Source organism: Amblyomma mixtum, chromosome 7 (genome assembly GCF_055824585.1).
Source record: "Amblyomma mixtum isolate Tamu chromosome 7, ASM5582458v1, whole genome shotgun sequence".
NCBI lineage: Eukaryota > Metazoa > Arthropoda > Arachnida > Ixodida > Ixodidae > Amblyomma > Amblyomma mixtum.
The window spans coordinates 141,950,903-141,977,852 of NC_143018.1; the positions used below are offsets into that span (position 1 = coordinate 141,950,903).

Consider the following 26,950-nt stretch of genomic DNA (forward strand, 5'->3'; position numbering starts at 1 on the left):
AGCCTTCGCACCTTCTCTGCATCTGTGGGGGAGAGTGCCATCTGAGTGGCACCTGATGACAGAAAGCAGACGACGCAAACAGTCCGAGCAGACGACGGACTGACGCAAGCAGTCCTACCATCCAGTTGCACTGCAGTGTGGTAACTAATCAAAACGAGGCGTACCTACAGCTCCCATTACGAAGTGGGCGATGCGGCTGGCATTGTAAAAACAGAGGAGGCGCTGACCAAGGTGTGCAGGAAGAGAAGGGAGCAGCCATTGTACGACTGCTTGAGAAGTCCCGGTCCCCAAAATACAGTCTCAGCACAATGATCCGTTTTGTTGACAGATTGCCGCTATACTTAGTGACGAGTTGTACTCTGAAGTAAAATAGAGTGGCACCGGCCCCAGGTGCAGCAGTAAGCTGATAGTGCGCTCTATGCCTAGTGTAGTAGCATGCGCTAGTGTAGTAGTAGTAGCATATTGTTGTGGATGTGATGCTTTCATACCTGCAACATGTTATGCGTTAGTTCCCATCTGAAAAGGCTCCTGTCGCTCCTCTTGACCTCTTAAGGGCTCATTAAAGAGAAAAGGTACCAAGATAGCTGTTTTATTTTAGGACGTGAAAAGCTTCAATAAGATGTGTAAAACAAAAATATCAGTGAAAACATTTTACGGCAGAGAATAATGTTTTATTAGCCATTATATTTTATTGCATTATATTAAACCGATCACAACGCGACTAACACGACATCGTCACATGGAAGACTATACAGGCATGCGCTGTAGTCGCTCGTCTGTGTAGTCTTCTTGCGTCGTCGTTCGTCTTGTTACAGCGCGAACAAGACGAAGCAAGAAGACTACACAGACGAGCGACTACAGCGCTCGCCTGTGTAGCTCGTCTGTGTAGTCTTCTTGCTTCCTCTTGTTCGCACTATACCTCCCCACGATGAAGCATCATACATGGAGATTATTTGGACCAAGCGAAGTGCCAACCGAGTACTGTGCTCTTGTGCAGACCGCCTATCGGCAGTGTCTGCATGACCAGCCTCTGCCAGCCTCTGCCGATGACTGGCCTCCGAGTGACGACAATGGGACGCAGGCAGGGAACAACACCACCACCACCACCACTGCACAGGCTCCGCTGCACGGTGAGCTTGCCTTGCACTTGTATGGGGGCTGTGGGGGGGGATCTGAGGTTAATGTCACATAGTCACATAATGTCACATGGCTCGACCACCGCCGATAGTCGATCCCGGCCGCGGCGGTTGAATTTCTTTGGAGGAGAAATTCTAGAGGCCCGTGTACTGTGCGATGTCAGTGCACGTTAAAGATCCCCAGGTGGTCGAAATTTCCGGAGCCCTCCACTACGGCGTCTCTCATAGCCTTAGTCGCTTTGGGACGTTAACCCATAAACCAAACCAAACCAGTTTTGCTGACTACAATATTATCCGAATTCATCACTTTTATGAGTATCACATCTTAAAGTCATTTCTGTTTTCCACAAAGGAGTTCCAATCATTCTTTAAAACGTGTATCTCCGTTGACACGCCACGAACACAATGTTGCTACCCTTAAGACCGATGCTTAGCTCGTTTCTCATTTTCGCACCAATTATAAATTGCAGTCCATAAAACGCAATCCACCTGTTATATTAAATAGTCATAAAGATATGAATAACTTTTCGCGCAAAAAGCTACACAAATACTTCAGTAAATTGTAATTGCCTTCTGCCTCACATTTTGTGCTTTTATAACTCTGCATATGTGTCCTCTTTTGTGCACTTTGTATATATGTAGGTACTTTTTATATGTGTACACTCTGTTTAATTTTGTACTGTTTAGCATTTCTCTGTATATACCGTCTGTCGCTGCTCTGTAAACGTCTCCGGAACTCAGTCAAGGCTCAGTCGTTCCTTTTAGCCCGGAGAATGTTCCAGTGTATAATGGGAGAATAAATTGAATTGAAATTGAAATAGTCATTGCAAAGGTCCTTGAACCTGTAGTCTATCAGCTCAAAGGCCAATCAATACTTGCGGCTCTGATGGCATAGTGGACGTGTGACAGGGGTGGAATTTTGGGGCTGCTGCAGGCATTCATTCTTTCCATCTGCTGCACCACAACACTGGAGTAGACTCCCACAAAATGTTGTATCCCAAATCGCAAACAGTTTCGGCCCCCCCCCCCCCCCCCCCCCCGCTGTGGGCTTCTGGAAAGAGGTTGCTACTTAATTGTGAAGTACCGTATATTGCTGCACATGAGTCGACGTTTTTTTTAAAATATCCTTCCAAAGTTGGGGGGTCGACCTATGATCGTAGTCGACGTATATGCGTAGTCTTAACTTCGGCCGATATGCGGGGTCAGAAGTAATTTCGACCAGGTCGTGGATAATATCACGCCCCGTGCGCTCGTAATTCCATAATTGTTGTCAGACACAGTGCGAAAGTGGGTCTGCTTAAAAAAACTTGAATTTAATTGAGATATGCATTAAAGGTTTGTTTTAATACGTTAGCAACTTGTGATCGGCAAACCAACGGCAGCAGTGGCTCATAAGATGATGATCGCGACTGTGTCCTCACAAGCGACGACAAGCCAGAGATGTCTTGTGAACGAATAAATGTTTCTTTGTGACTCGGCCTTCTGAAAAACTTTTCGGGCGAGCTAGGACCGCAGGGTGTGGCAGCGTCGACCTAAATTCAGAGTCTAACTTTTTTTCCCCACAAGGGGGTCGCGAGTTTGGGGGTCGACTTATAATCGGAGTCAACTTATAATCGGCAATATACGGTACTTAGAAGTTCCTTAGTTGGGTAATACCGTCTGCTGTGCTTGTAAAGATGCACCATCCAGCATAGTTTTCGTAGAAAACTTTGGTTCTGAGCTTGTTGGTGCATGACCCCAGAGAACTGCAGCTGGAGAATGGACTCCACTTAAGGAAGAACGCACGTACACGAAGCTGTGTACGATCTTCTTGTGTGTGTGTTCTTCCCTGAGTGGCATCTGTTTATTGGCTGTGTAAGAAAGAGAGTTGGGATTTGATGCCCCAGCGGCTAGTGCCGATGAAGGAGACAGAGGAAGGAGGACAAAGCTGACGATGTTTGGGCTGGCACTCACGAACGCTGGTCTGCTCAGTAGGACCGTTCCAACAAAGACTGTGGCCGTCAACAGTAATTGTGTGAGTTGCCTCTTTACACTTGGTGGAGGTGTTGGGTAGGTTGGGCCGAGGTGTCTGGCATTGTGGTAGAGCCTGGTAACCGCTGGGGCATCAGACCCCGACTCTATTTCTTGCAGCTGTAGTTGTCTAGGATATTTTTCAGGGTGGTTGGTTTTAACTTCCTACCATGGTTGGGGCCCTTGGTTTCCAAGGTTTCTGGAAAAAAATCGTGCATTTCAGTGTTTTTTTGCGGAAATTCGTGTTGACAGCCAAATTCGCATTTTTTCATGCAGTTGTTATGGGCACCAGTAGGAACGACAGAATGATGGAAAAAATACTAATTTGCCTTATTTGAATGCATACAAAGAGAGGGGGAGTTTGAGACCTCAGGAAAATTTTAAAGGAAATATTATTGCGTTTATAACGAAATCCCGAACTATTCAGGCCAACCATAGCCGAAGGAAGATTCACTGCAGGTCAGGTTTTTACCAGCAAAAACTGAGTTTGCAATCAAGCCTGGACTTAGCCAAGAATCGCCTGTCCCGGCCCCTGAGTCGCAAGTGTGCATGCAAACTGCTCGAGAACTGAAATCCCGTGACAGAGACCTCGCACAGTTTGTTTCTAAGCAAGACGGCCAGTGTGAAGATTTTGATGTCCTGTCTTGATTGGCTGGAATGGAAGAACTGACTCCAACGCTCTGTTCCATTGCTCCTGAATATTAAGGTGGAAGCCTTTAATGCCTCATCGTTGTAAGCAGGAGTTGTCGACAGAAATGTCACGCTTTTCAATGCGTCGAAATGGTCGCGACGTCACAGTGTGCAAATTTCAAACGGGGCCAATTGTACTTTGGCTAGTAACCATGCAACCGATTAAAGGGACAGTATAGTGATGTTCCAAGTAAAATAAATAAATGAATAAATAAAACCCAGTAGGAAATTGGTCGAGTTGGGGAATTGAACCAGGTTCTCTGGAATGAGAGACGAGCACGCTAACCACTCCCACTCCTAAAGAAAGGCGCCTTTATCTAATGCGGTGCCTTCTTTCACTCCCATTTTCCTCCCTTCCCCTTACAGTGAGGTTTAGGTGTCCGCAGAGATATGTGAGGCAGATACATTTCCTTTCCTCAAAAACAAATTTACCGATGATAAAATTCTGGGATGGCGTTCTGTGGACTCCCTGGCAGCGTTGCAAGATGCTGTCGCATTCCACTCTTACAGGCGAAGCCTAGCACCTTAACCACACATCAGTGACACAAGCAGCCACACCGTGCCTAAGGCTTCCGCCTAACTGCACTTTAGGTCAACGAAGTGCCCCCCTGAATTTTTTTGTCTATCAAAATGAGCTCTGTTGAAGCAGAGTCATTGTTCAGTCATCACGGAGATCTAGAATCAAACAAGCACCATTCTTTGAGCGGAGATAATGGGAGAACATTATTCGATGTTGAGTTACCACAGCCACCTTGAATTTTAGGAGAGGTACCTCCGCAGTGTTCAGGGCATGTGTGTGTCTTTCATTCGTCCTATGCTTCCCATGGAATTTTGTGCATTCTTCATTCGGCATCTACGAAATTAAAAACTTCCCACCACAGAAAGTTGAGGGCCTTAACTACGGTGTTGGCTTTGGGTGCACCCCGAAATCATGTGCTTTCACCTTGTGAGGGAATGAAGCAGATTGTTTACGGCTCTTCTAGGCATTGATCTCAGATTGGCTTCACTTTATACACCGCTTGGACGCAATGATTTCATCATCATTTACTGCTCGATTTCATTAGATCAGTGAACCTTTTCTCATTTATTTAGGCATCCTCATCTGTCATTACATACTGTTTTATGCCCTGAGGCAATCAACGTCGCATTAAAAAAGAAAAGGTCGTGCCAAATGCGAGCAGTGCTCATGCCATGCGAGTGGTACTCACGGCGAGTGGTACTCACGCGGCATGTGTGCTTGACAGCAATTCCACCCAGGCAGTTTCTGTTGTTTTATTACAGTTATTCGTTTGTTTAATGTGTAGTATTCTTAGTGTATACCAGGACAGGAGCCGCAGTTTTTCAGACAGCGCAAAACGCAACGTATTGAGTTATGCAGAGAACGTTCTGATATTTAAACCAGTTGATACATTAGGACAAAAAGTAGCACTGCATATGAAAGCATTTACCCAGTTATTTTCATTCAAGGAAAAAGAGAACAATTGATACTGATTTCCCTGAGGTAATGATTCAGAACTGAGAAGTAACGGGTTTTACCACCATAGCAGTGTAACAGTAGCCTAACATCACCCAAGCATTTTAGTGGTAGTACTGTTATCTTATGTAGAGAACAAACGCGGGTTACTGACATCCTAGTGGAAATCAAGAGGAAAAAATGGGCTTGGGCAGGGCATGTAATGCGAAGGCAAGATAACCGCTCGTCCTTAAGGGTAATGGAGTGGATTCCAGGAGAAGGCAAGCATAGCAGGGGGCGGCAGAAAGTTAGGTGGGCGGATAAGGTTAAGAAGTTTCGCGGGGATACGGTGGCCGCAACTGGCGAAGGACAGGCTTAATTGTGGAGACATGGGAGAGGCCTTTGCCCTGCAGTGGGCGTAGCCAGGCTGATGATGATGATGACTGTTATGTTTGCCCAACTGAGTGTGTGGTGTGTGCAGTGGCGTGCGTGCGGCCCTGGAGCTTTGTGCCGGAGGGGGTGCTGCAGAGCCTCTGGCGAGTCGTCTACTGGACGTCCCAGGCCCTGACCTGGTGAGGAACCCCCCCTGGTCATTCTCGACTGGGCCGGCATTGTGGGTGCTGGCATTACGAACACCACGGGTGTGGCTCTTGAAGGGGCCACTTGTGGCTGGTACCTGTTTGAGCCGTGCTTTCTGCTAGTTGGTTGGAGCTATTTCCTCGCTATCGTTCATTCTCTGATGTAGTAAACACTACTGGATATCCGGAACATGGTTGTAAGCTTTTGGAATCATTCAAGTTCACCAGCGACCTGGAAGAAGTTCTACATCAGAAGCACGCTCCATTCAGCGTGACTACAGACTCTACAAAGTGACAGGCCGTGACAAAAGGAGGAGATGTAGAATTACAAAGGTGTACCTCTGTAATGCAAAGCCCATAACGGTCTAAAGAATGCATTTGCAATGACTCTTTCTAAGTGATGCTGCGCATATGCTCGGCATGCACATGTTGCCTCATTTTCAACAGTATTCTGCATTTTCTTGCGGAGTTGCAATCCTTATCAACTGCATTTGTAAGGAATGCTGCCTGGTAAGGGCATGAAACTTCATAACGTGATCGGCGTCCATGCCGGAACTTGGCATCTATGAAGAAATTGCAAAGAGCGAATCAAATGTGTTGTACAATGGTTGTTGTGGTTGGAGGAAATGGTAAATTCACTTTCAACACGTATTCTTAGGTGTCCAGATCATGTTGTTGGGTTGCGCTTGCCTTGTCCGATGCTTTTTATTTCACTCGCTTGAATGCTCAAGGAAGATGCGCAGCTTGGACATTTATTGAGCAGTTTGATTGATTGATTGATTTGATTTATTTCCATGTAAAGAAAATGGTGGAAACTGAGACAAAAGCTGCATAAAGCAGCTTGAAAGGCCCTCAGTCCTAGTACAGTGGCAGCAGCAGAGGAAACACATGCACAGTTTCTTATAACACTGTTAGCGGATAAAATGAGTCAGCTTAATAAGTTAAACAACCTGATAAATTTAACAAAAACTTGGTAAATTAAACAACAATTGATTGCACACACATTGAAAGATATTGGTGGATTTTGTGGGTGTTCCACAAACATGTGTAACAAACAACACATGCATACAGAAACCTTTTGCAGAAATTGCTCAGGAGGGAAAAAAAAATAATAATTCAATGAAATTGTGTATGTTGAGAGCAAGTCAGTTAGTGAGAGATTACAGATGTTTATGCCTTGTGCGAGGCATGAATTCAGTAGTCTTGGAAGTGTATTACACAGCATGGGATGTCTATAGTTAGTTCGAGAAAGAGGAACATAATCTCCGGAGAGCGAGTGATGTACGCTGGAGTGTTTTCATGCAGATTTGCAATTTCTCTTATGAACCACATTTATGAGCCACCTTATTTATGAACCACATTTGTAGATTTTATCAACTGAGTACTCACACTCAGTTCACCTGCCATGCCTGAAGTGATCATGGAATATGCCAAATACATATGTAGAAGGCGATTTGCTCTGACAGCACTGTAATCTTAGCAGCATAGCAGCTTTCTTTGTGTCCATTTGTGCTGTTGCAAAATGGCTGTTAGAAGCCCCGCTAGTGAGTGACCAGGAGCGACCAGTGTGTGGATCAACAAGGTCAAGTTTGTAGCCACTTTTGCATGCTCAGAGGCACAGAGTGTGTCCTTCTTTTCTTTGCTGGTATGATAACATGAACTGCGGATTGGCATTGCTATCATTACTTCTGCTAGCACGACGAGGTAGGGCTAACCACGCAAGCCACAGATCATAGAACGATTTGAATGTAGTGCAGAAGGATGCCAGACTTAGACAGGAGACAAGTACATACACCACATGAAGTGCTTTACATGCGTAGTCTTCCCTCATCTGCGTTCCACGTCTTTTCGTGCTTCATTCTATCATGCAGTAGTGACTGGCTCATCAAGTTATCGAATTGAGAACACAGTATAAGGCTGTAACCTGCAACTGCGACAACCTCACATGCTTACGAGCTCCTGCTTGCCTCGGCTGGCCTGTAGAACAGCTCGCCTGCGAGTCGCAGTGTCACCTACGCGCATCGTCCAAACAGGTTTTACCCCGGCTGAAGGGAATGTGGCTGTTTACGGCACTAGGAATGCCTTCTAGCCTCTCTACCGAAATCATGCATCTGTGGCAGCCATTGAAGCTGGCTGTGGCTTGTGCACTGTGATAAATGGTGAAGAGACTCAGGTTATTACACTCTAAGAGGATTCTGGTGTGGGCTAGTTGGTTCATGCTTAATAAACAGATTCTCACAGTGCTATGGAACGAGGACAGAAGGAACACAAAAACACAGGACGGGCGCTGTCTAGTGGGATTATTCTTCTCTTGGGGCAGTACGAGAGCACTCTCGGCTGGCAGGTGATGACAGCGACCAGGTTGACCAGCGTGATTCTGCTATAGCCCTGGTCAACCTGGTCGCTGTGTCACCACCTGCCAGCCGAGAGTGCTCTCGTACTGCCCCAAGAGACAAATAATCCCACTAGACAGCGCCCGTCCTGTGTTTTTGTGTTCCTTCTGTCCTCGTTCCATAGCACTGTGAGAATCTGTTTATTACACTCGCCTAGGAGAATGGTGCTCGAGTTTGTCGAGGAATCGGCTACACGTACTAGTCTACACCAGGTCTGAAAATCAGATGCATGCATGCAGCGTGATGAACGTAGGCACTTCAGAAAGGATGCCTGTGCGTTTCGGGCCACCATGCACATGTATAGAGGCAGATTCTTGGCAGCTCTTGTTGCGATGTGCTGTTTGACAATTGTCTGCGTGGTTTGGGGTGTTAGTGGTTGTTGATGTGGGACTGCAATTATTTGGCGGTGCCAAAGCTAGCAGGTGACCAGGCCTGCATTCTGGTCTTGGAAGCAGCCAGTGTGACCGTGTTGCGTGGTGCCCTGCAGGCTGATCCTGCCGCTGATGCAGTCGTACTCGACCGCGGGCGAGTTCACCACGGTGGGCAAGCTGCGGCGGGCCCTGATTGAGAACGCCATCTACTACGGCACCTACCTGCTCATCTTTGGGGTGCTGCTCGTCTACCTGGCCCTGCAGCCGGGCATGAACCTGGACGCGTGAGTGTGGCCGCCCCACTTGGTGTGAGGAGGGAGACTGTGAGCAATATACTTGACGTTGGGTTAGTCGGTCTCCCGTGGTTTTGATGAACCAGCACAAAACACTGCTTATACCCCTGTCACACGGGCACTTTCGATCCTCATTGAACTCTTATCTGCATCGAGATTTTCGAGCATGCTCGAAACATCCGGTGCTACATGAGCATTTTCATTGTTCCTTGAGAAGTTTCCCTCATGTGTGTTAGGTGGCGCCAAATGTTCCTCCAACAGTCATAACATGGTGATGTCTGGCAACACTGTGCAGTTGGGACCAGCGGCAGCCAAATCCGTAGCCAGTGGCACACCTGCATGTTTTTTTTTATTTTATGTCAAAAAAAAAGTGAGTGAGCTCTATCTCGGATGAAAGGACTCATATCAACCTTAGTTTTCAGGAAAACTACATATTGCGACGTTTTAACAAAATATTGTGGCATATCATGTATGGCCCACCATGCAGTTCGGGGTAGTTTTTGTGAACATATTGATCTGCTTTAGAACGACCATAACTGAAGGGGATTTACAATGCTGAATGACCAAATAGTAATTTCTCCAAAAGAAAAGTTTTTTTAAGTGTTTTAGCTGGAGTACCCCTGCCCCCCTAAGTTGCATGACTTATGGTGCCTCTACACCTCTGACACAAGTTGCGATGCGCTCTTAATCCAGCACGTTGAAGCTGGTGCGGTGTCATGATGAGCGCTGTTATTTCAGACTTCAGTCGCTCAAGTGGCTTTCATCAGGCAGCCCTGTTTAGCATGATCACCCTTCTGTGATGGCTCAGTGGTTATGGCGCTCACCTGCTGACCCAAAAGACGCAGGTTCGATCCCGGCCGCGGCGGCCAAATTTCGATGGAGGCGAAATTCTAGAGGCCCGTGTGCTGTGTGATGTCAGTGCACGTTAAAGAATCCCAGGTGGTTGAAATATCCTGAGCCTTGTACTACGGTGCCCCTCATACCGTGAGTCGCTTTGGGATGTTAAAAGTCCCATCAGCCTAAACCTAAACTTGTTCAGCATTACCTGAGTATAGGCTGACACAGATGGGCTGATGTCTTGCTGCAGCTATGCTTTTTCTGTACGTATTATCTTTGTCTTTGGTCGTTATTTTCTTGGTTGTGCAACGACCATGTACATTTTGGGGGAACAGCACAGCAGTGGTGGGACATGACCAGGACAAGTGCTTTTCAGGCAACTGTGGCGTTGTTGCACTGTTCCCCCAAAATGAATACTGACCAACTCGTCCAAATTTCAGCCTTAGTCCATGCATATTGCATCACTGTTTAGAAAAGTACGATTTATTTTCGAGCCCTTTGAATACTTTTTTTTTTTTTCACTTTATGGAGCTGCTTTTTGGCCTTTACTACTTAGTTCTTGACAAACAGCTCCATTATCGTTTTCGTTCTTCCGTTGTACATTATTTCTGTCTTCCTCTCCCTCTTGTCTCCCTCGCTTTTTTGTTCCTGCCAGCAACAGGAGATCACTGCCTCTGCCATCCTCACTCAGTGCAGTAGTGGCACTTCTATCCCCTCTTGCCGAAAGCGCATTGCACCTTACTCTCGGTTCCCCCATATATTGTGCTGGAGTCCTATCACCACTTTAATGAGTTGCGGTAACTAATTGAGAATGATGTGACAAATGTGCGAAGTCATTTGACTGCAGGGAATTTATTTTCATTTGCTGAAATTATGAACTGCGACAGAGCGACAAAATTCCCCATGATTGCATGCTGTCTTTTATGTGATAGTACGCAAATAATCACCTTTCTCACAACGCATTCTGAAGGATTATCATGCCTGAGATGCTGTAACAGAACGACAAGCAGCCGTTTTGGGACCTGATATCTTTTCTTTATAGTGCTACCTCTAGTTAGAATAAGGCAGTCTATTCTTTACCTATCAAATTTCTGCAGGATGCACAAAACACTACCTCTGTGTACATTTGAAGAGAAAACCACCAGGGAAGTCTTGTGCTGTGCGATGCCAGTGCACCTTAAAGAACCCCAGGAGGTCGAAATTTGCGGAGCCCTCCACTACGGCGTCCCTCACAGCCTGATTTCCTTTGGGACGTTAAACCCCAATAAACCAAACCAAACTAGAGAAGACTTCACGAAGGTCGAGTTACTGCGGGCATGACTTGCATACAGTGTGATACTTAACAAGTAGGACTGCCGTCTTCACTGTTATCGATCAGTTAGCATTACAAGAACAGTGGCATCATACGTGGCACGCTGTGTGGTAAGGGATTAACTCTTTTCTTACTGCACAAAAAGGGCTGAATTTGGGTGTATTGAAAGAAATATTTTTTTTTAATGAGAATCGCCGAATGCATCGCACGTTATATCGTAGCTTAGTAGTTGCACTTTTGAACTAAAAAATGGCAGAGTTGTGTTGCAAAATGTTTCGAAAATTTATTGGTTAAACATGCTTGTGACACAAAAAAGAATGCAAACTAAACAAAAACAAGCCTCTGCACTGAGCCAGAAATTGATTATAAAAAACTTAAAATATGCAAAACGTTGCACATGTTCTTAGCTGCCATTCTTGCGGTTTTCAGCTGCGTGCATAATACACTGCTTTTTCCATGGCGTTTCAAGTTAGGCAGGCACCATTACTGGTGTGCCACTAGAGAAAGCAGTCGCATGAGGACATGAAGGGTGTGGGGGGGGGTGTAGATGTGGGATGTGCTCCACATTATACTTGTTCTAAGTTCTGTTCTTGTTTTTGTTTTAGAGCTTGCAGTCCCTACTTTCTTCTTCTTTTGGTTGGTAGTAGAACTCAGAAAAAGTCCTAAAAGGGCCGTGGCCTTTCATGACATCATCATAATCAAAAAGCTGCGGGCATATTTGGTATCTTGGCAGTGTGTTCATCATTATCACTATCAGCCTGACTACGCCCACTGCCGGGCAAAGGCCTCAGCCATGTCTCTCCAATTAACCCTGTCCTGTGCCAGCCGCGGCCACCGTATTCCCGCAGACTTCTTAACCTCATCCACCCACCTAACTTTCTGCCGCCCCCTGCTACGTTTGCCTTCTCTTGGAATCCACTTCGTTACCCTTAAGGACCATCGGTTGTCTTGCCTCCGCATTACATGCAGCATGTTGCAAAGACCTTAAAGCTCCAAATAAAACCGCTCTCAACATTTACAAATCAAACGTGCTGCATAAAACACAACGTGAATGGCAAAACGAAACGCACGCACCGTTGTCACGTGCCTCTGTGACGAAGTCTCGCAATCGAAACTGAAATCCAACCATTCCACATGGTTGTCTAACTCACCACTACTGCTCTAAAGAAAAAAAAAAAGACAGTATAAGAACTGAGAAAGCTGCTCAATTGAGCCTTCCGCATTTGAGGAGTGCGCGGTGAAACGGATGGCATCATCGGCGACTGGCGGACTATCTCCGGTCGAATTTCATTTTTTACGTCGCCTCCTCGCATTGCAAAATGAAAAAAACAGAACTTAAACCAAAGAATTGGTGTTATACGAGCAAAACAGATGGCGCAGCTTGTCTAGGAGCGCCGTCTTGAATTTTTGGCTGCAGTTCTAAAACCTGGATCATATATGACCCATGGCCTGCGGTGCGGTAAGGAAAGAGTTAAAGAAGGGAAAGGGACTTTGAGACCAGGAACAGCAAAAGCGAGCATATATGCAGTGGTCATAAAGAATGGGAAACGACTTGTAGAACAGCGACCATAAAGCAAACTTACTGGATTTTGTAGCGTTTAAGTCACTTTTTTTGGAGGGCATTTTCCGTTTGCATGTGTAATAGACTGGTGTGACTTACAGTAGAACCTCAATTATATGGCTTTCGTGGGGCAGCGCGAAAGCTTCAAGTAATCAGAAACCTCACACAAGTTGCGCATTTGCATAATAAATGCATCTGCTACTTTGTCTTTTAAGCATTAATTCAAGTTTGTTTCTTCGTGCGTTATAAAAGCGCCAGTTTTCGTTCTGCTTGAATTTTGAGACTTTGACAATTTTGAGAATTTTTTTTTTTTGATGATTTTGGCTCCAATGGTGAGACTAAAAATGAAATAGACTTCATACTGTGTGCTCACCCTGGCATCATAGAGGATGTGGAGGTCCTCGGAAAGGTCCGTTGTATCGACCACAGAACGGTAAGGTCTCGTATTAGCTTAGATTTGAAGAGGGAACGGAGGAAATGAGTGAAGCGGAAGTCTATTAATGAGTTATCATGAAGAGGGAAAGTAGAGGCATTCAGGATTTTGCTGCAGTACCGATTTTCTGCTTTAACTGAAGATGACGACCGTAGTGTTGAAACAAAGAACGATCGTCTCAGAGATTTCATTACGGAGTGTTCCGTAGAAGTAGGCGGTAGGATGGTTCAACAGGATACTGGGAAGCTATCTCAGGAAACTAAAGATCTGATTAAGAAACGGCACAGCATGGGGACGTCTAACTCCACAGACAGAATAGAACTCGTAGAGTTGTCGAAGTTAATAAATAAACTTTCCACCTTACCAAGGCGAGTTGCTTGCAGGGCCAAGCTGAAGGTGGTGTGTGTGAGTGCGAGCAACACGTGGGGCCTGTTCCTGCTGGTGCTGCTGCTGGGCTACGGCCTGGTGGAGGTGCCCCGGGGCCTGTGGCAGCGGGCCCAGCGGGGACACGCCCTGCGCCATGCCTACTTCCGGGCCGCCAAGCTCAGCCTGGAGAGGGCCGAGGCCCAGGAACGCCTCGACGACCTCCTACAGGTGAGAAGGGGAAACAGGGCTTGGAGCATAGTAACGCCACTCTCTCTCTCTGTCTGCAAAACTCCTCTCTTTCCGCCCGTCTTTCAGCGCGTGCTCAGATACTGGGTAAGCATTTCTTTGCATGCGCCTCCTACTGGCCGCCAAGCTGCCTTGAGCCCTTTACTGATGTGTGGACCGCCTGGGAGTGATGTCTCTGCTGATGGGGGAATTGATTTCAATCCATCCTCACACGCACACGTCAGGCATTGGTGGTCCGGACACTCGAGATGTTTGTGTGTTGTTTAAAAATTGTACAAGTGGGAGATGCAGGACAGTGCAGCATCCAGTCAGAGACAAAAAAAAGCATGGGCTAAAATGTATGTGCACTTATACTGATGTGGAAACAGTCCCATCTTCTTCTCCTCTTCTGACTTGCACTTGATTGATTTTGGCTCGCCGAGGAGCCTAAACGTGCCGTTTACGTGATAGGGAGTGACGTTGCACCCTCTTTAACTGAGGACCGCCAGTGCGCCTAGGAAAAATGAACCGTCTTTAGCTTTGGCTAAGTTGAGTGTGAAGCAGTAGCTTCATGATGGTTGAGCCTGGAAAATACCAAAGAAACGTTCAACGAACAGCGTAACAACACTTTTCCCTGGCTGACCCATCATGAAGTTACCACTTCTCACTCGGTTTAACGAAAGCTAAAGCACTTAATTTTTTGCCAGCGAGGGGCACAAGTTGCGGGGTTGACTTACACACGGCTGTTTACCGTATACATTGCGAGTTATGACCTTTGCAGAGTTTTGAGGATGTTTTAGCAAAATCTCCAAGTAATTCACACACCCTGTTCCTGAAGCCTTAACTTTAGGAAAATGAGCAAATTATGCAAGTAAATATGGTACTCAAAGAATTGTTTTGGGAACTGCGATGGCTGTGCACTGTGGGTAAACGCTTCAACAGTGTGTTTCTCTTACAGTTTTCTACCTAGATACTTACCATATGGAGCGGATATCTTCACGATTGTTTTATCTATTTTTACCCGATTGTTTTTAACACTTTAACAACCACAGTGCAGGTCAGCAAACACTGCATCGCGAAAAATTCAAAACCACACTTTGTGGTTTGCAAAAATATTTCTAGGAATGTCTTGATCCATAGTATGCCAGAAGAAACACAATCAATTTTAAACCAGCCTTCTGTCACATTTTCTTAACTCTGCAGCCTTTTCACTAGATTCAAACGGAAGTTATATATTGCGAAAAATTTTCTGGAGGTATGGCAGTGAAATTTTGTGAGAGTCGCTATAAAATTAATTCTAATGTGTTAAAAAAATTTGATAAATACACCAAGAAATGAAAAATTTTTGCTGAAAGCCATGTCATCGCTTAAGGCAAACTCCCCCAAGTCTTGAAGGCAGAAGAGCAAAGTTCCGGGCTAGTTGGTAACGCATTTAAAAGGAAGAAACGCCATAAACAAACACGGACACACGAAGAAACGACACACACATACACAAGACACATGACACACACAGTTGTGACTCAGCGCTCGTGTGTGTGTCGTTCCTTTGTGTGTCCGTGCTCCTTTGCGCTGTTTCTTCCTTTTAAATTTTGACGGCAGGCCTTTTGTTTGGGGCCCTCTTTTGAGTGGCATTTGACTTTGTGTTGACTTTGTATTGACTTGTATTGACTACAGTTGTGAGTCAGTGCTCGTGTGTGTGTGTGTCGTTTCTTGTGTCTGTGGCCCTTCCCGCTGTTTCTTCCTTTTAAATTTTGACGGCAGGCCTTTTGTTTGGGGCCCTCTTTTGAGTGGCATTTGACTTTGTGTTGACTTTGTATTGACTTGTATCCTGTGCACAGTAGCTGTGGGTGCATTGTTGGTGTGTGCCCCTAATGGGGCTGCTGTGGTCTGCAGGAAATCCAGCATGTGTCGGGCAGCCTCAGCTCGGGGCACCATCCCCTGCGTCGGCACCTGGACGTCATCTTGGCCAAGGTGCGTGATCTCTTTGGTTGCACTGCTCACTGCAGAGAAGAACTTTGGGCAGAGTGTATCATCCGACACTCGTCATGGCAGGCTGCTCGTTCCCATAATAGGCTGGACTGCGCTAACACTGAGACAGGACAGCGGACACACTAGAAACGAAAATGACACCACGGGGGGCCACAGATGACAATTTTCTCAATTCAAGTTTGTTTGCATCTATACATGTGCAGATGACGGGACTGCAGACAAAAAGCCAAATGAATTCGGCTTGACAGGGTCTATGCACCCTACAGAAATGGCACTATGCAGAATAAAGAGAACACAAAGATACAATAATGGATTAAAGGAAAAAAAAAGCATTAGTGAACATTTTATAACAGAAATACATATGGGTAAAAAAAGATCAACGATAGATTGCTGCAAGGAATTAAATTACAGAAAGCATATAGTATAAAACGATACAAATAAAACAGCTTTGAAATTCATTTGTGTAAATAATAAGTTACTTACAAGCAAAGAAAATTGGTTAGGCATTCATGGTGTCAGTGTAATCTACAGCAAAGCAAGCAAAAAAAAGGAATCCACAATGAGCCGCCCATTAAAAGGAGAGATAGGTGATTATTGAGTTTCTAATGAGTTTAACAAAGACGGCAGTGTATGGCGTAACATTTGTTGACCGTAGTTAATGCGCGCTTTAGGAATGTACCGTGTTTTTCTGTGGCGTGTGTTGTAAATGTGAGAACTCATTGTCAATAGAGATACATGCTCGAAAAATTTGGGGGTGTTCTGTTTTTTCGCAGTAGTGAAGCGCTTGAGTAGAACACTACCATATATGAGGTGACCGGCTGTAAGTTAAGGGTGCTGAAAAGGGGCTGCGTATGAGCGTCAACTGTTCATTCACGAGTGATGCTGTAAAAGTGTGAAACCGAAGCGCGCTGCCGCCTTTGTTATTCGCGCAAGAACCCTTAAAAAGATGATGCACAGGGTGTATCGTGATGTGTGTCGCATGGTGGCAGGAACAAGAAGAACAGGAAGGGTTTATTACCATGCCCTTTTATAGGCCATGGAGGGGGGCGGGGCAGTAGCAGTGCCAAGCGCACAGTTTGAGGTAGCACTGATAAGACAATGCGCTGACACGATAAGGCAGACAGCGCATGCCCGATACACAGGGTTCATATTTTTCTTTGCTAAACACAAACATACACACAAAAAAAACCAAAAACTGCAATACTTTTGTGGGTAATTTGAAACTATTAGATACGAGATCAGTGCTGCTTAGAGTGCTTGAGAGAATATTAATTAGCAGACGCATTGTGGCTTTGCAACTTTAACAGGAGTACCTGCTTTCTGTTTGCGGATGCTGGCTGAAAGATGGAGGATGATCAGGAGGGAACGATAGGAGTATTAATGATGGTTAATGATAGTTAAGCATGACTTGCACATTTTGTGATACTAGTTAATGTATGGTTAGTTATAGTTAATGTGACCTTAACTAGTACACTGATTAATTAGTGTTAAGGTACAGGCGCAGTGCACAGTGCTACACGCCACTTCTTAACTACTACTCATTAGTCGTTAAGCAATTAGTCGTTTAGTACAATCATATAATCGTGAAATCCCTTTGCATCATGTTCCGATGTCTTTCGATTGCACCCGATTAAGTATCGAGTGGCTATTGATTGGCATATGCCCATATAAAGCATGCATCTGAAACGCGGACACATTTGCTAACATTCCTTGGTCACGACAGTATGAGGCATTAAAGGCTTTCGCCTTAAAATTGCATCGTTTTTCTGTCTTTCCTGTCCTCCTTCATTCGTGCAGTCCTGGTTATTGTTGAACTGAACCAACTGTCCCGCAAGGGCGTTCTACTGCTCATTCCTCTGGCAGGCACATGAGGTGGTGTTACCAGTATCCTCACTATGAAGGCTTGTCCTTTTGGTTTGGGATCACTGCAGGTGCTGATTTCCATTTAATTCTGACCCCACCCACACATAGTATAAGACAAAAACTGGTCTCAAATGCCACCTCTGTGGGAAAGCTGAGTGCAAACAAACCACTGGTTTAGCTGAGAGGAGCATTTCAGGAGGTGCTGTGAGCGGTGCAGCTGTCAGTAGATATTTGTGGTGAGGAAGGGATTGTTTGCCGGCGGATTGTCTGCCAATGGTGATGCCTATACCTAAGGCCCTATTTTCCCGCGATTTCGCAATAAACCATTAATTTAAGCATCTTTTTCCAGAATTTTCAGCTGGCTGCCTAATTCTCATTTTTTTATACAGTTGTTATGGGCTTCAGTAGAAACGACAGAATGATGGAAAAAGGACTGATTTACCTTATTTGCGTAAATACAACAAGAGGGGGAGTTTGAGAGCTCAGGAAAATTTTAAAGTAAATATCATTGCAATTGTAATGAAATACCGAACTGTTCAACCCAGCCATAGCCGAAGGAAGATCCACTGCAGGTCAGGTTTCTACCCCAGAAAAAACTGAGTTTGCAATCAAGCCTGGACTTAATCAAGAATCGCCTGTCCTGGCCCCTGAGTCGCAAGTGTGCATGAAAACTGCTTGAGAACTGAAATCTAGAGACAGAGACCTCACACAGTTTCTTTCTAAGCAAGACGGCCAGCGTGAAGATTTCAATTTCTGTTTGTCTGGGCTGGAACGGAAGAAGTGATCCCATTGCTCTCTTCCATTGCAGTTGTTGTAAAGATGTTGCATTAAACAAGTGCCTTATGTTGAGTGAAGATGACATGATACATTGCTCGATGCTGAGTTACAGCAGCCACCTTCAATTTTAGAAGGTCGACGTGTGCAGCACAATAACTATGGACATCACATGGTGTGTAATACACTTCCGAGGCTACTGAATTCATACCTCGCTGTCACGGGTTCGGCGACTAGTCGACATCATCACCGAGTCCGGACAATGAGGGGGTGGCCGTTTGATGCCCGGCGTAGCCGGTAAGCAAACGCAGTGACTGAGACCGAGGCGTGTTTAAGAGGTAACAACAACAAAACAACGTTTATAGTTTCGATTGAACAATGCGGCAGCTTTTACAGACACACAATTTACATTCTACAAAAAAAATTGCGGAAAGCACATAGCAGTAAACACACTGAATTAAGTTATACACTGAATATTCCTACACAGTTCAGAACACAAGTGAGAGGCCAATTAGATACAGTCGATCAAAAGTCGGAAGGTGAACAAACATACAGTCAACCGGGAAGCGCGGCTGCAGTCCATCCACAAAACACGCAGTCAGTGCGGCCCCCGAAGGCGACATCCGTCCAGGGCAGCTTGCGGTTTCGAGGATGCGGTGCGGCGGCTCGGAGACCCGGGAGTTCGCGGCGGCAGCGTTTCCACCGACGAGCGGACTGAAGTTTGTTTCCATACGGCCCCCTTTTAAAGCCCTTGGGCGCTAGCGAGCGAGCACTCGCGGCGCCACAGCGTCGGCGTCGAAAAAACAAAACACCAAAAAGCGCAACGAGAGCACGTAGGCACCTACACTTTGACTCTGCATGGCCGCCATCTTGGAGGAGGAAAAAAATTAACGCACAACTAAAAAGAAGCCCCAGGCTTCGACTCTCGATTCGGTGACCTTGGAAACGCAAAAAAGTAAAACACAACCAAAAAGCCAGTCACGTAGGCCGCAACTTCTTTCCCGCTAATGGTCAGCTCTAGACCGGCAGTATCGGGGACGAGTTTGAGCCGCCTCCTCTTTCGCAACGCGAGGGGTTGTCTACATAACTGAAAAAAAGCGTGAATGCATTCTTGCTCTTCCCGAGACACATACAAAGAAACGCGGACGCATTAGTTTTATACAAAGAAAAGTAATTTACAGGTTGCCGCCACTTCTGTGACACGGCCCCCCACTTTCGGAATATTATCCGATAATATTCTAGACCCACAGAAGTCGGCGAGCAGACCTGTGCACAGATATACAGCGCGTAACAGAACCTCTTATATAAATCTAACACACACACACTACAAGTCACCGTGTATACATGCACCATAACACTTGAATAAATTAATAGCAAAAATTAATAGCGCGCGACAAATCTACAGCCTGCTAAGAAAATCGGCACCGACATTGTCCTTGCCCTTTATATGCTCGACGGTAAACTGATATTCTTGGAGCAGCAAGCTCCAGCGCAGGACTCTGCTGTCCAGCTGTTTGGCTCTCTGGATGTAGCTCAGTGGTTGGTGGTCTGTCTGAACTAAGAACGGTACCCCATACAGGTAGGTGGAAAACTTCTGTATTCCCCAAACTAACGCTAAGCACTCCCTCTCGATTGTGCTGTATGCTGCTTCCCTGGGGAGCAATTTTCTGCTCGCGTATGCCACCGGGTGAAGCGTTCCGTCATGCCGCTGCATTAGTACCGCGCCAAGGCTGGTATCAGAGGCATCCGTGCGCAGCACAAACTGTTTGGAGAAGTCTGGCAGCCGTAGTATCGGAGGGGTTGAGACCCGACGCTTGAGCTCTTCGAAGGCTTCCTGATGGGCCGGCGTCCACCTTACGGTGTTCCTCTCTCCCTTTCTCGTCAGCAGGGTGAGGGGCTCGCTTATTCTTGCGTAGTCGGGGATGAAGTCGCGGTAATACCCCGACAAGCCAAGGAAAGCGCGTACCTGACGCTTTGTTCGAGGAGTTGGCGCCGCCTGTATCTTGTCGAGCGTTTTCCCCAGTGGTGCCAGCTCACCTCTGCCAATGCGATGCCCGAGGAACTCGATGCTTTCCATCCCGAATTCGCATTTGCGTGGTCGTACTGTCAGGCCGGCCATCTCGATTCTCGCAAACAGCTGCTTCAGCCAAGAAAGATGTTCCTTCCACGTAGCACTGGCAACGAGGACATCATCATAATAGTGCTGCACTCCGGGAATTCCCTCCACCACTCGTTGCATCAATCTTGAAAATACTGCCGGGGCAGTTTTTATGCCGTACGGCATAAAACGGAATTGAAAGAGACCCGATGTCGTTGAAAACGCCGTTTTGGGCTTGGACTCCTCAGTCAATGGGATTTGCAAATATCCTTTGGCAAAGTCTACCTTTGAGAAGCATTTCTTCTCTCCGGCTGCAGCGAAGACCGCGTCCGCTGTGGGCATTGGCTCCGAATCGGCAACCAGGACGTCGTTCAGGCGTCGGAAATCAATGCAACGCCGGTTCGTGCCTTCAGGTTTCTTCACCAAGAGGACCGGTGAATTGTAGGGTGACTGGGTCTTCTCAATTGTTCCCAGACGCTCCATATGCTGCATCTCTCTTTCTACGGCTTCTCTCGTCGAAAACGGAAGTGGGTATTGTCTTACCTGGACCGGAGTGCGGGTAGTGAGGTCTAACCGGCAGTCGGCCCAGTCCGTCTTGCCCGGGACGTCGGAGAAGCTGCCAGACTGTTCTGAAATCACTTCTCGGAGCTGTCTCCGTGGATCTGCCGTCAAATCATCAGAAAGCTTCACATCTCGCTCGGCTTCTGACTGTTCAAGCGTCGGAACAGGAATGGCTCCCTCGCTGTCCGATTCGGTGACGCGGCAGATCGCGTCGCACACACGTTCTGTTGGCTGGCTTTCCCGCTCTTTCTCTCTAGCCTCTTTCTTTAGTCGCAGATGCTCTATTTTCAAACGCATAATCTCTATCTCACGTTCGTCAGCTGCCTTCGCGGCCGCGCGCTCCGCCTCCGCGGCTGCGCGCTCCTGCTCCGCTCTCTCTCGGGCAAACGCCCGCTCTTCGCGCTGCTTATCTTCGACCCATTTTCTGAGCTCAGCGTTTATCAGCCCCAACTGGCTACCCATAGCTATCAACTTTTCCAAATCCATGCTTCTTTCTCCAAGCACACTTTCAATAACACAGCTACAAGCTCAGCACAAAGAAAATCCTATTGATACACGACACCTCTATAAAGTCAGCACAGTTCAACACCTCAACAAGTCTCTCTCAGTTCACCACGTTCCCTTCGCATCAAACGTCCTGTCGCGGACGCCAGTTAATTGTCACGGGTTCGGCGACTAGTCGACATCATCACCGAGTCCGGACAATGAGGGGTTGGCCGTTTGATGCCCGGCGTAGCCGGTAAGCAAACGCAGTGACTGAGACCGAGGCGTGTTTAAGAGGTAACAACAACAAAACAACGATTATAGTTTCGATTGAACAATGCGGCAGCTTTTACAGACACACAATTTACATTCTACAAAACAATTGCGGAAAGCACATAGCAGTAAACACACTGAATTAAGTTATACACTGAATATTCCTACACAGTTCAGAACACAAGTGAGAGGCCAATTAGATACAGTCGATCAAAAGTCGGAAGGTGAACAAACATACAGTCAACCGGGAAGCGCGGCTGCAGTCCATCCACAAAACACGCAGTCAGTGCGGCCCCCGAAGGCGACGTCCGTCCAGGGCAGCTTGCGGTTTCGAGGATGCGGTGCGGCGGCTCGGAGACCCGGGAGTTCGCGGCGGCAGCGTTTCCACCGACGAGCGGACTGAAGTTCGTTTCCATACGGCCCCCTTTTAAAGCCCTCGGGCGCTAGCGAGCGAGCACTCGCGGCGCCACAGCGTCGGCGTCGAAAAAACAAAACACCAAAAAGCGCAACGAGAGCACGTAGGCACCTACACTTTGACTCTGCATGGCCGCCATCTTGGAGGAGGAAAAAAATTAACGCACAACTAAAAAGAAGCCCCAGGCTTCGACTCTCGATTCGGTGACCTTGGAAACGCAAAAAAGTAAAACACAACCAAAAAGCCAGTCACGTAGGCCGCAACTTCTTTCCCGCTAATGGTCAGCTCTAGACCGGCAGTATCGGGGACGAGTTTGAGCCGCCTCCGCTTTCGCAACGCGAGGGGTTGTCTACATAACTGAAAAAAAGCGTGCATGCATTCTTGCTCTTCCCGAGACACATACAAAGAAACGCGGACGCATTAGTTTTATACAAACAAAAGTAATTTACAGGTTGCCGCCACTTCTGTGACACTCGCACAAGGCTTAAACATCTGTAAACTCTCGCTAACCGACTTTAAGAAAGTTATAAACTCTTGCGCTCAACATATACAATTTCATTGAATTATTTATTTTTTTCCCTCTTGAGCAATTTCTGCAAAATTTTTCTGTTTGTATGTGTTGTTTGTTATATATGTTTGTGGAACACCCACAAAATCATATACCAATATCTTCCAATGTGTGTACGATCAATTGTTGTTTAATTTATCAAGTTTTTGTTAAATTTATCAGGTTGTTTAACTTATTTAGCAGACTTGTTTTATCCGCTAACAGTGTTATAAGAAACTGTGCATGTGTTTGTTTCGTCTGCTGCTGCCACTGTACTGGGACTTGAGGGCCCTTCAAGGTGCTTTATGCAGCTTTTGCCTCAGTTTCCACCATTTTCTTTAAATGGAAAACAAATCAGATCAATGAATGAATGAATCAATCAATAAATCAATCAATCAATCTGCATGTTTCTCTCATTCATCTTGTACTTCTCAGGGAATTTCGCCGCCGCGGTGGCTCAGCGGTTGTGGTGCTCGGCTGCTGACCCGAAAGACGCGGGTTCGATCCCGGCCGCGGTGGCTAGAATTTCTTTGGAGGAGAAATTCTAGAGGCCCGTGTACTGTGCGATGTCAGTGCACGTTAAAGAACCCCAGGTGGTCGAAATTTCCGGAGCCCTCCACTACGGCGTCTCTCATAGCCTCAGTCGCTTTGGGACGTTAAACCCCATAAACCAAACCAAACCAAACCATCAGGGAATTTCATAAGTTCTTTATTCTCCATCCGTGTAACTTGGAATCGTCCACTGCACATAGTTAGGGGACTTGTGATGGTACCCCCTGCAGACCTTCCCACCTGCCTGCACCTTTCCTTTCCCCAAAGCCAGTTCTCATTTTCCCTTTTTTTTATGTTTGGAAATAATTTCGCACACGCAAGACAAGACATGAAAAAGGATGCGCACCCTTTTAATGTCCTGTCGTGTGTGCATGATTGTTTCTGAATGTTCAAGAAAACCAACGTGCCCCAAAATGCGATGGTTCTGAACTGCTTTCTCCCTGCTGTCCGTGGAAGTGTGCTGACCAGGGAAGGGTGTTTCACTGGCCAGCGCCATTGTGCGCACTCTTCTGGTGTGAGTGCAACTTAAAGAAGCAAGTGCGTTTTGTAACTTATGGCTTAGTCTTGGCTCATAAGTGACTGTGCAACCTCCGTGCCACGTATTGTATTATAATGTGCTTACCAGTTAAGGGGGGAGCCTGTAGTGCATCACAGTGTGTTGTCACAAGGGAGCATGCCTCTCCAGTGACTTCAATAAGGGGGGAGGCCCAGTGGGAAAAACAGGGTAGCAAGGGCTTTGCTTTGGTGTCCCATGCTTGGGACCAAATGGGTGGTGTTGGAGGTGTGGCCTTTGTTGCCACACATTTCCCCTGAGTGGAGAGAGGCACGACTTTCTCTTGCCTGCTGGACGCAGCTGCCGGAGGGGACCAAGGTGGGCAGCTCCTCGCGGCAGCGCATCAACGCGGAGGTGGACGTCCTGTCCGGCTCGGCTGTCACCGAACGCAGCCTCGTTCGGCTGCACCAGCAGGTGCGTCACTTTCAACCTCCTCGTCCTCTGTCAATGCTCACAGCTTCTTTTTATGCACACCATGCGGTAGAGTCTGTGAAGCGCTATTGTACATCTCGTTCAGGTGCATTTGCAGTGGGCTTATTTCCTCCTACATGAAGGGCATTGAATTCGAGCAGCACCTGACTTAAGGGGGGACACTGATCTTTGAGACCAAAAAATGACCAAAAGAATCGATTTTCAAAAAATGTGCTTTGAGGAATCGCCAGCTATTACTTTCCAACTGTACCAATTTTTTCCTTCAAGAAATGAGCATCTTGACCGTAATATTAAATTCATATCATCATGTGGGTTGAATTTATGCAGGAGCAGACAATTTAACGGCATGAAAATTTTGGACATCTGGCTGTCTCAGTATGCAGATATCTGAACATGTAGGACAGATAGAGATGTCATACTGTTTGCTAAGGGAAGCTGAAGGCACAGTGTGTGCAATAATAGTGTCCCCCCTTAAGTGAAAGGAAGAGAAAATTTCTTGAATGCAGTCTTTTGCCAAATCCAAAGTGGACTTGATCACAAGGAAAAAAATTCAGGGGGGCACTTTGTTGACCTAAAGTGCGGAGAGGCGAAAGCCTTAAGCGCGGTATTGCTGCTTGTGTCACTGATGTGTGGTTAAGATATTAAGCTACGCCTCTAAATGTGAAACGCCACAGTGTCTTGCTGCCAGGGAGCCCACAGAACGCCATTGCCCGTTCAGTTCTAAGCCATGGGTAAATTGGTTTTTGAGGAAAGGAAATGTATCTGTCTTGCACATCTCGGTGGACACCTGAACCTTGCTGTAAGGGGAAGGGAGGAAGATGGGAGTGAGTATCCTGAGGTGCCTTTGTTCATTCCAAACCATCGAGCTGGCATGGCGGAGTGGTTAGCATGACCCGGGTTCAATTCACGAACTCCAGCAATTTCCTACTCGGTTTTATTTATTTATCTGGCCTGACTAGAAAGGTTAATTAGGCTAATTGGGTAATTAAGCAATTAACTAAACTCATTCCCTCTTATTTGGAGCATCACTATACGATCCCTTTAGTTGGTTGCATGGTTACTAGCTAAAGTACAATTGACGTCGTTTCAAATTCGCGCACTGTGGCGTCACGACCATTTCGACCAACTGAAAAGCGTGACATTTCTGTCGACAACTCCTGCTTACAACGATGAGGCATTAAAGGCTTCCACCTTTAAAAAAAAAATGAGCAAACAGAGACGAAAACCTCCGGAGCCTTTTCTCTTCCCACGAGGGTAGACACAGAGCAGCGGTGCATGCATGCAGACACCTTGCATGCATGCTCGCCCATGTAAAGTGACCTTCTAACCTTATACTCATGCTACATGTGCACAAGAAATGGCAGCAAATGCTTAAGGTCTTAGGTTTGTTAATGCCATTATTTACGGAGTTGGTGCTACATATCCACATTGAATGCCATTGTCGGAAGTGAGGATGACGGTAACGCTTTCAAGGCAGTCAAAAGTTTCATCTGAATGTAAACAGTGCTGATGAGCACAATATATTGGAAATGTCGTTCAAATGTAATGTAAAAATGATTTTCCATAAAATACGGCTGTTCTTGTTTTACAAGTTGAAAAAGTAGCCATAAACTCACATGTCAGCACACAAGTCGTGAGTACCTGTCAAGAAGGCTGGTTAAAATGGATCTCTTCGCATCGAAAACACGACACATATAGATGCCTCTTCCGACTGAAAGTTACGAATTAACTATTGCTACTGGTTAGAAAGTTTTACTGATGCTTTTCTGCATGTGGAATGGGAACGGGAGTACGCATTGCACGGGCGAATGAGTTCTGGTGAACTCAGTAGGTCGCGAATGGCAGTAAGGCTTATGCCATTAAATTTATGTGTGTGGCACCTCACGAATGCCGTTAAAACTTAAGGCAGTAAGCACTTAATAGCATTAAATCTAGTCGTGTGGCATGGGTATTAGTCTTAGCCTAAGCACAGCCACTTAGCTTAGCCAAGCCAAGCCCAGCCACATGTGTAGGCAATACCCCTGTTACATGGGCACTTTCAAATGCTATTCAGTCGAGAACCTTTGAGATTCTCAGTCACTATCGAACTCAAAGGAGTTGTGTTGCATCTATGTGGCAAATCTCGGCGGCCATTGGAATGGTTCTTGTGTTTTATGCCAAGCTTTTGTGGCACCACAATTGCTACTTTCGATTTCGTGTAAATAGCAAAAATATTTTTATAATCTAAATGAAATGTTGAAACACACTTTTTGAAGTCAGAGGAGGTGTTTAGCTATTATTAATAGCCAGTTTGCGTTTCATACGATTTGCTGTCACAGTTTTGTAACACTCTGGCAACATTGGTGTTTCCGTCTTTTCCAATGGCGAGCATCAAATTAATGTGCTTTGAACCAGACTGATGTAATTTTTACAGCACAGCTGTTAGGTGTGCATTCCGCGTGAGCGTTGGCGGCGTAACCGGTTGTCCAAGTAGCAGAGGTAATTAAACACCACCTGGAAGGTGGCTGCCACTGGAAGATCCTGGGGAGGGGTGTAGCAGCATAACACGCCACCTCACAGCGTTGGCAGGCTTAAATCTTGCATTACCGACTTATCATAATCCTCTGTCTGTTTTTAAAATTATTGCACAGAGTGATATTTTACTGCTTGTATTAAAATATAGGAGAATAATGTTTGTTGATGGTTTTGTACCGTGGATGTACCATGCACGAGAGTGCGTGTTGCCGCCTCTGTAAGCAATGCTAGCAGCCTT

At 46.2% G+C, this 26,950-nt stretch overlaps 1 protein-coding gene across 2 annotated transcripts in view; it reads left to right on the top strand.

Annotated features, from left to right (window-relative positions):
* The window catches only part of LOC149337748 (G protein-coupled receptor-associated protein LMBRD2B), an 85,842-nt gene that overhangs the window by 14,046 nt on the left and 44,846 nt on the right, over positions 1–26,950 (top strand). For both annotated transcript variants that reach the window (XM_089553502.1, XM_089553503.1), the window contains exons 3-8: positions 998–1,130; positions 5,771–5,861; positions 8,748–8,915; positions 13,451–13,661; positions 15,552–15,629; positions 24,067–24,180. In XM_089553502.1, the coding sequence (XP_089409628.1) occupies positions 998–1,130; positions 5,771–5,861; positions 8,748–8,915; positions 13,451–13,661; positions 15,552–15,629; positions 24,067–24,180 (795 nt within the window). The remainder of the gene's footprint in view (positions 1–997; positions 1,131–5,770; positions 5,862–8,747; positions 8,916–13,450; positions 13,662–15,551; positions 15,630–24,066; positions 24,181–26,950) is intronic.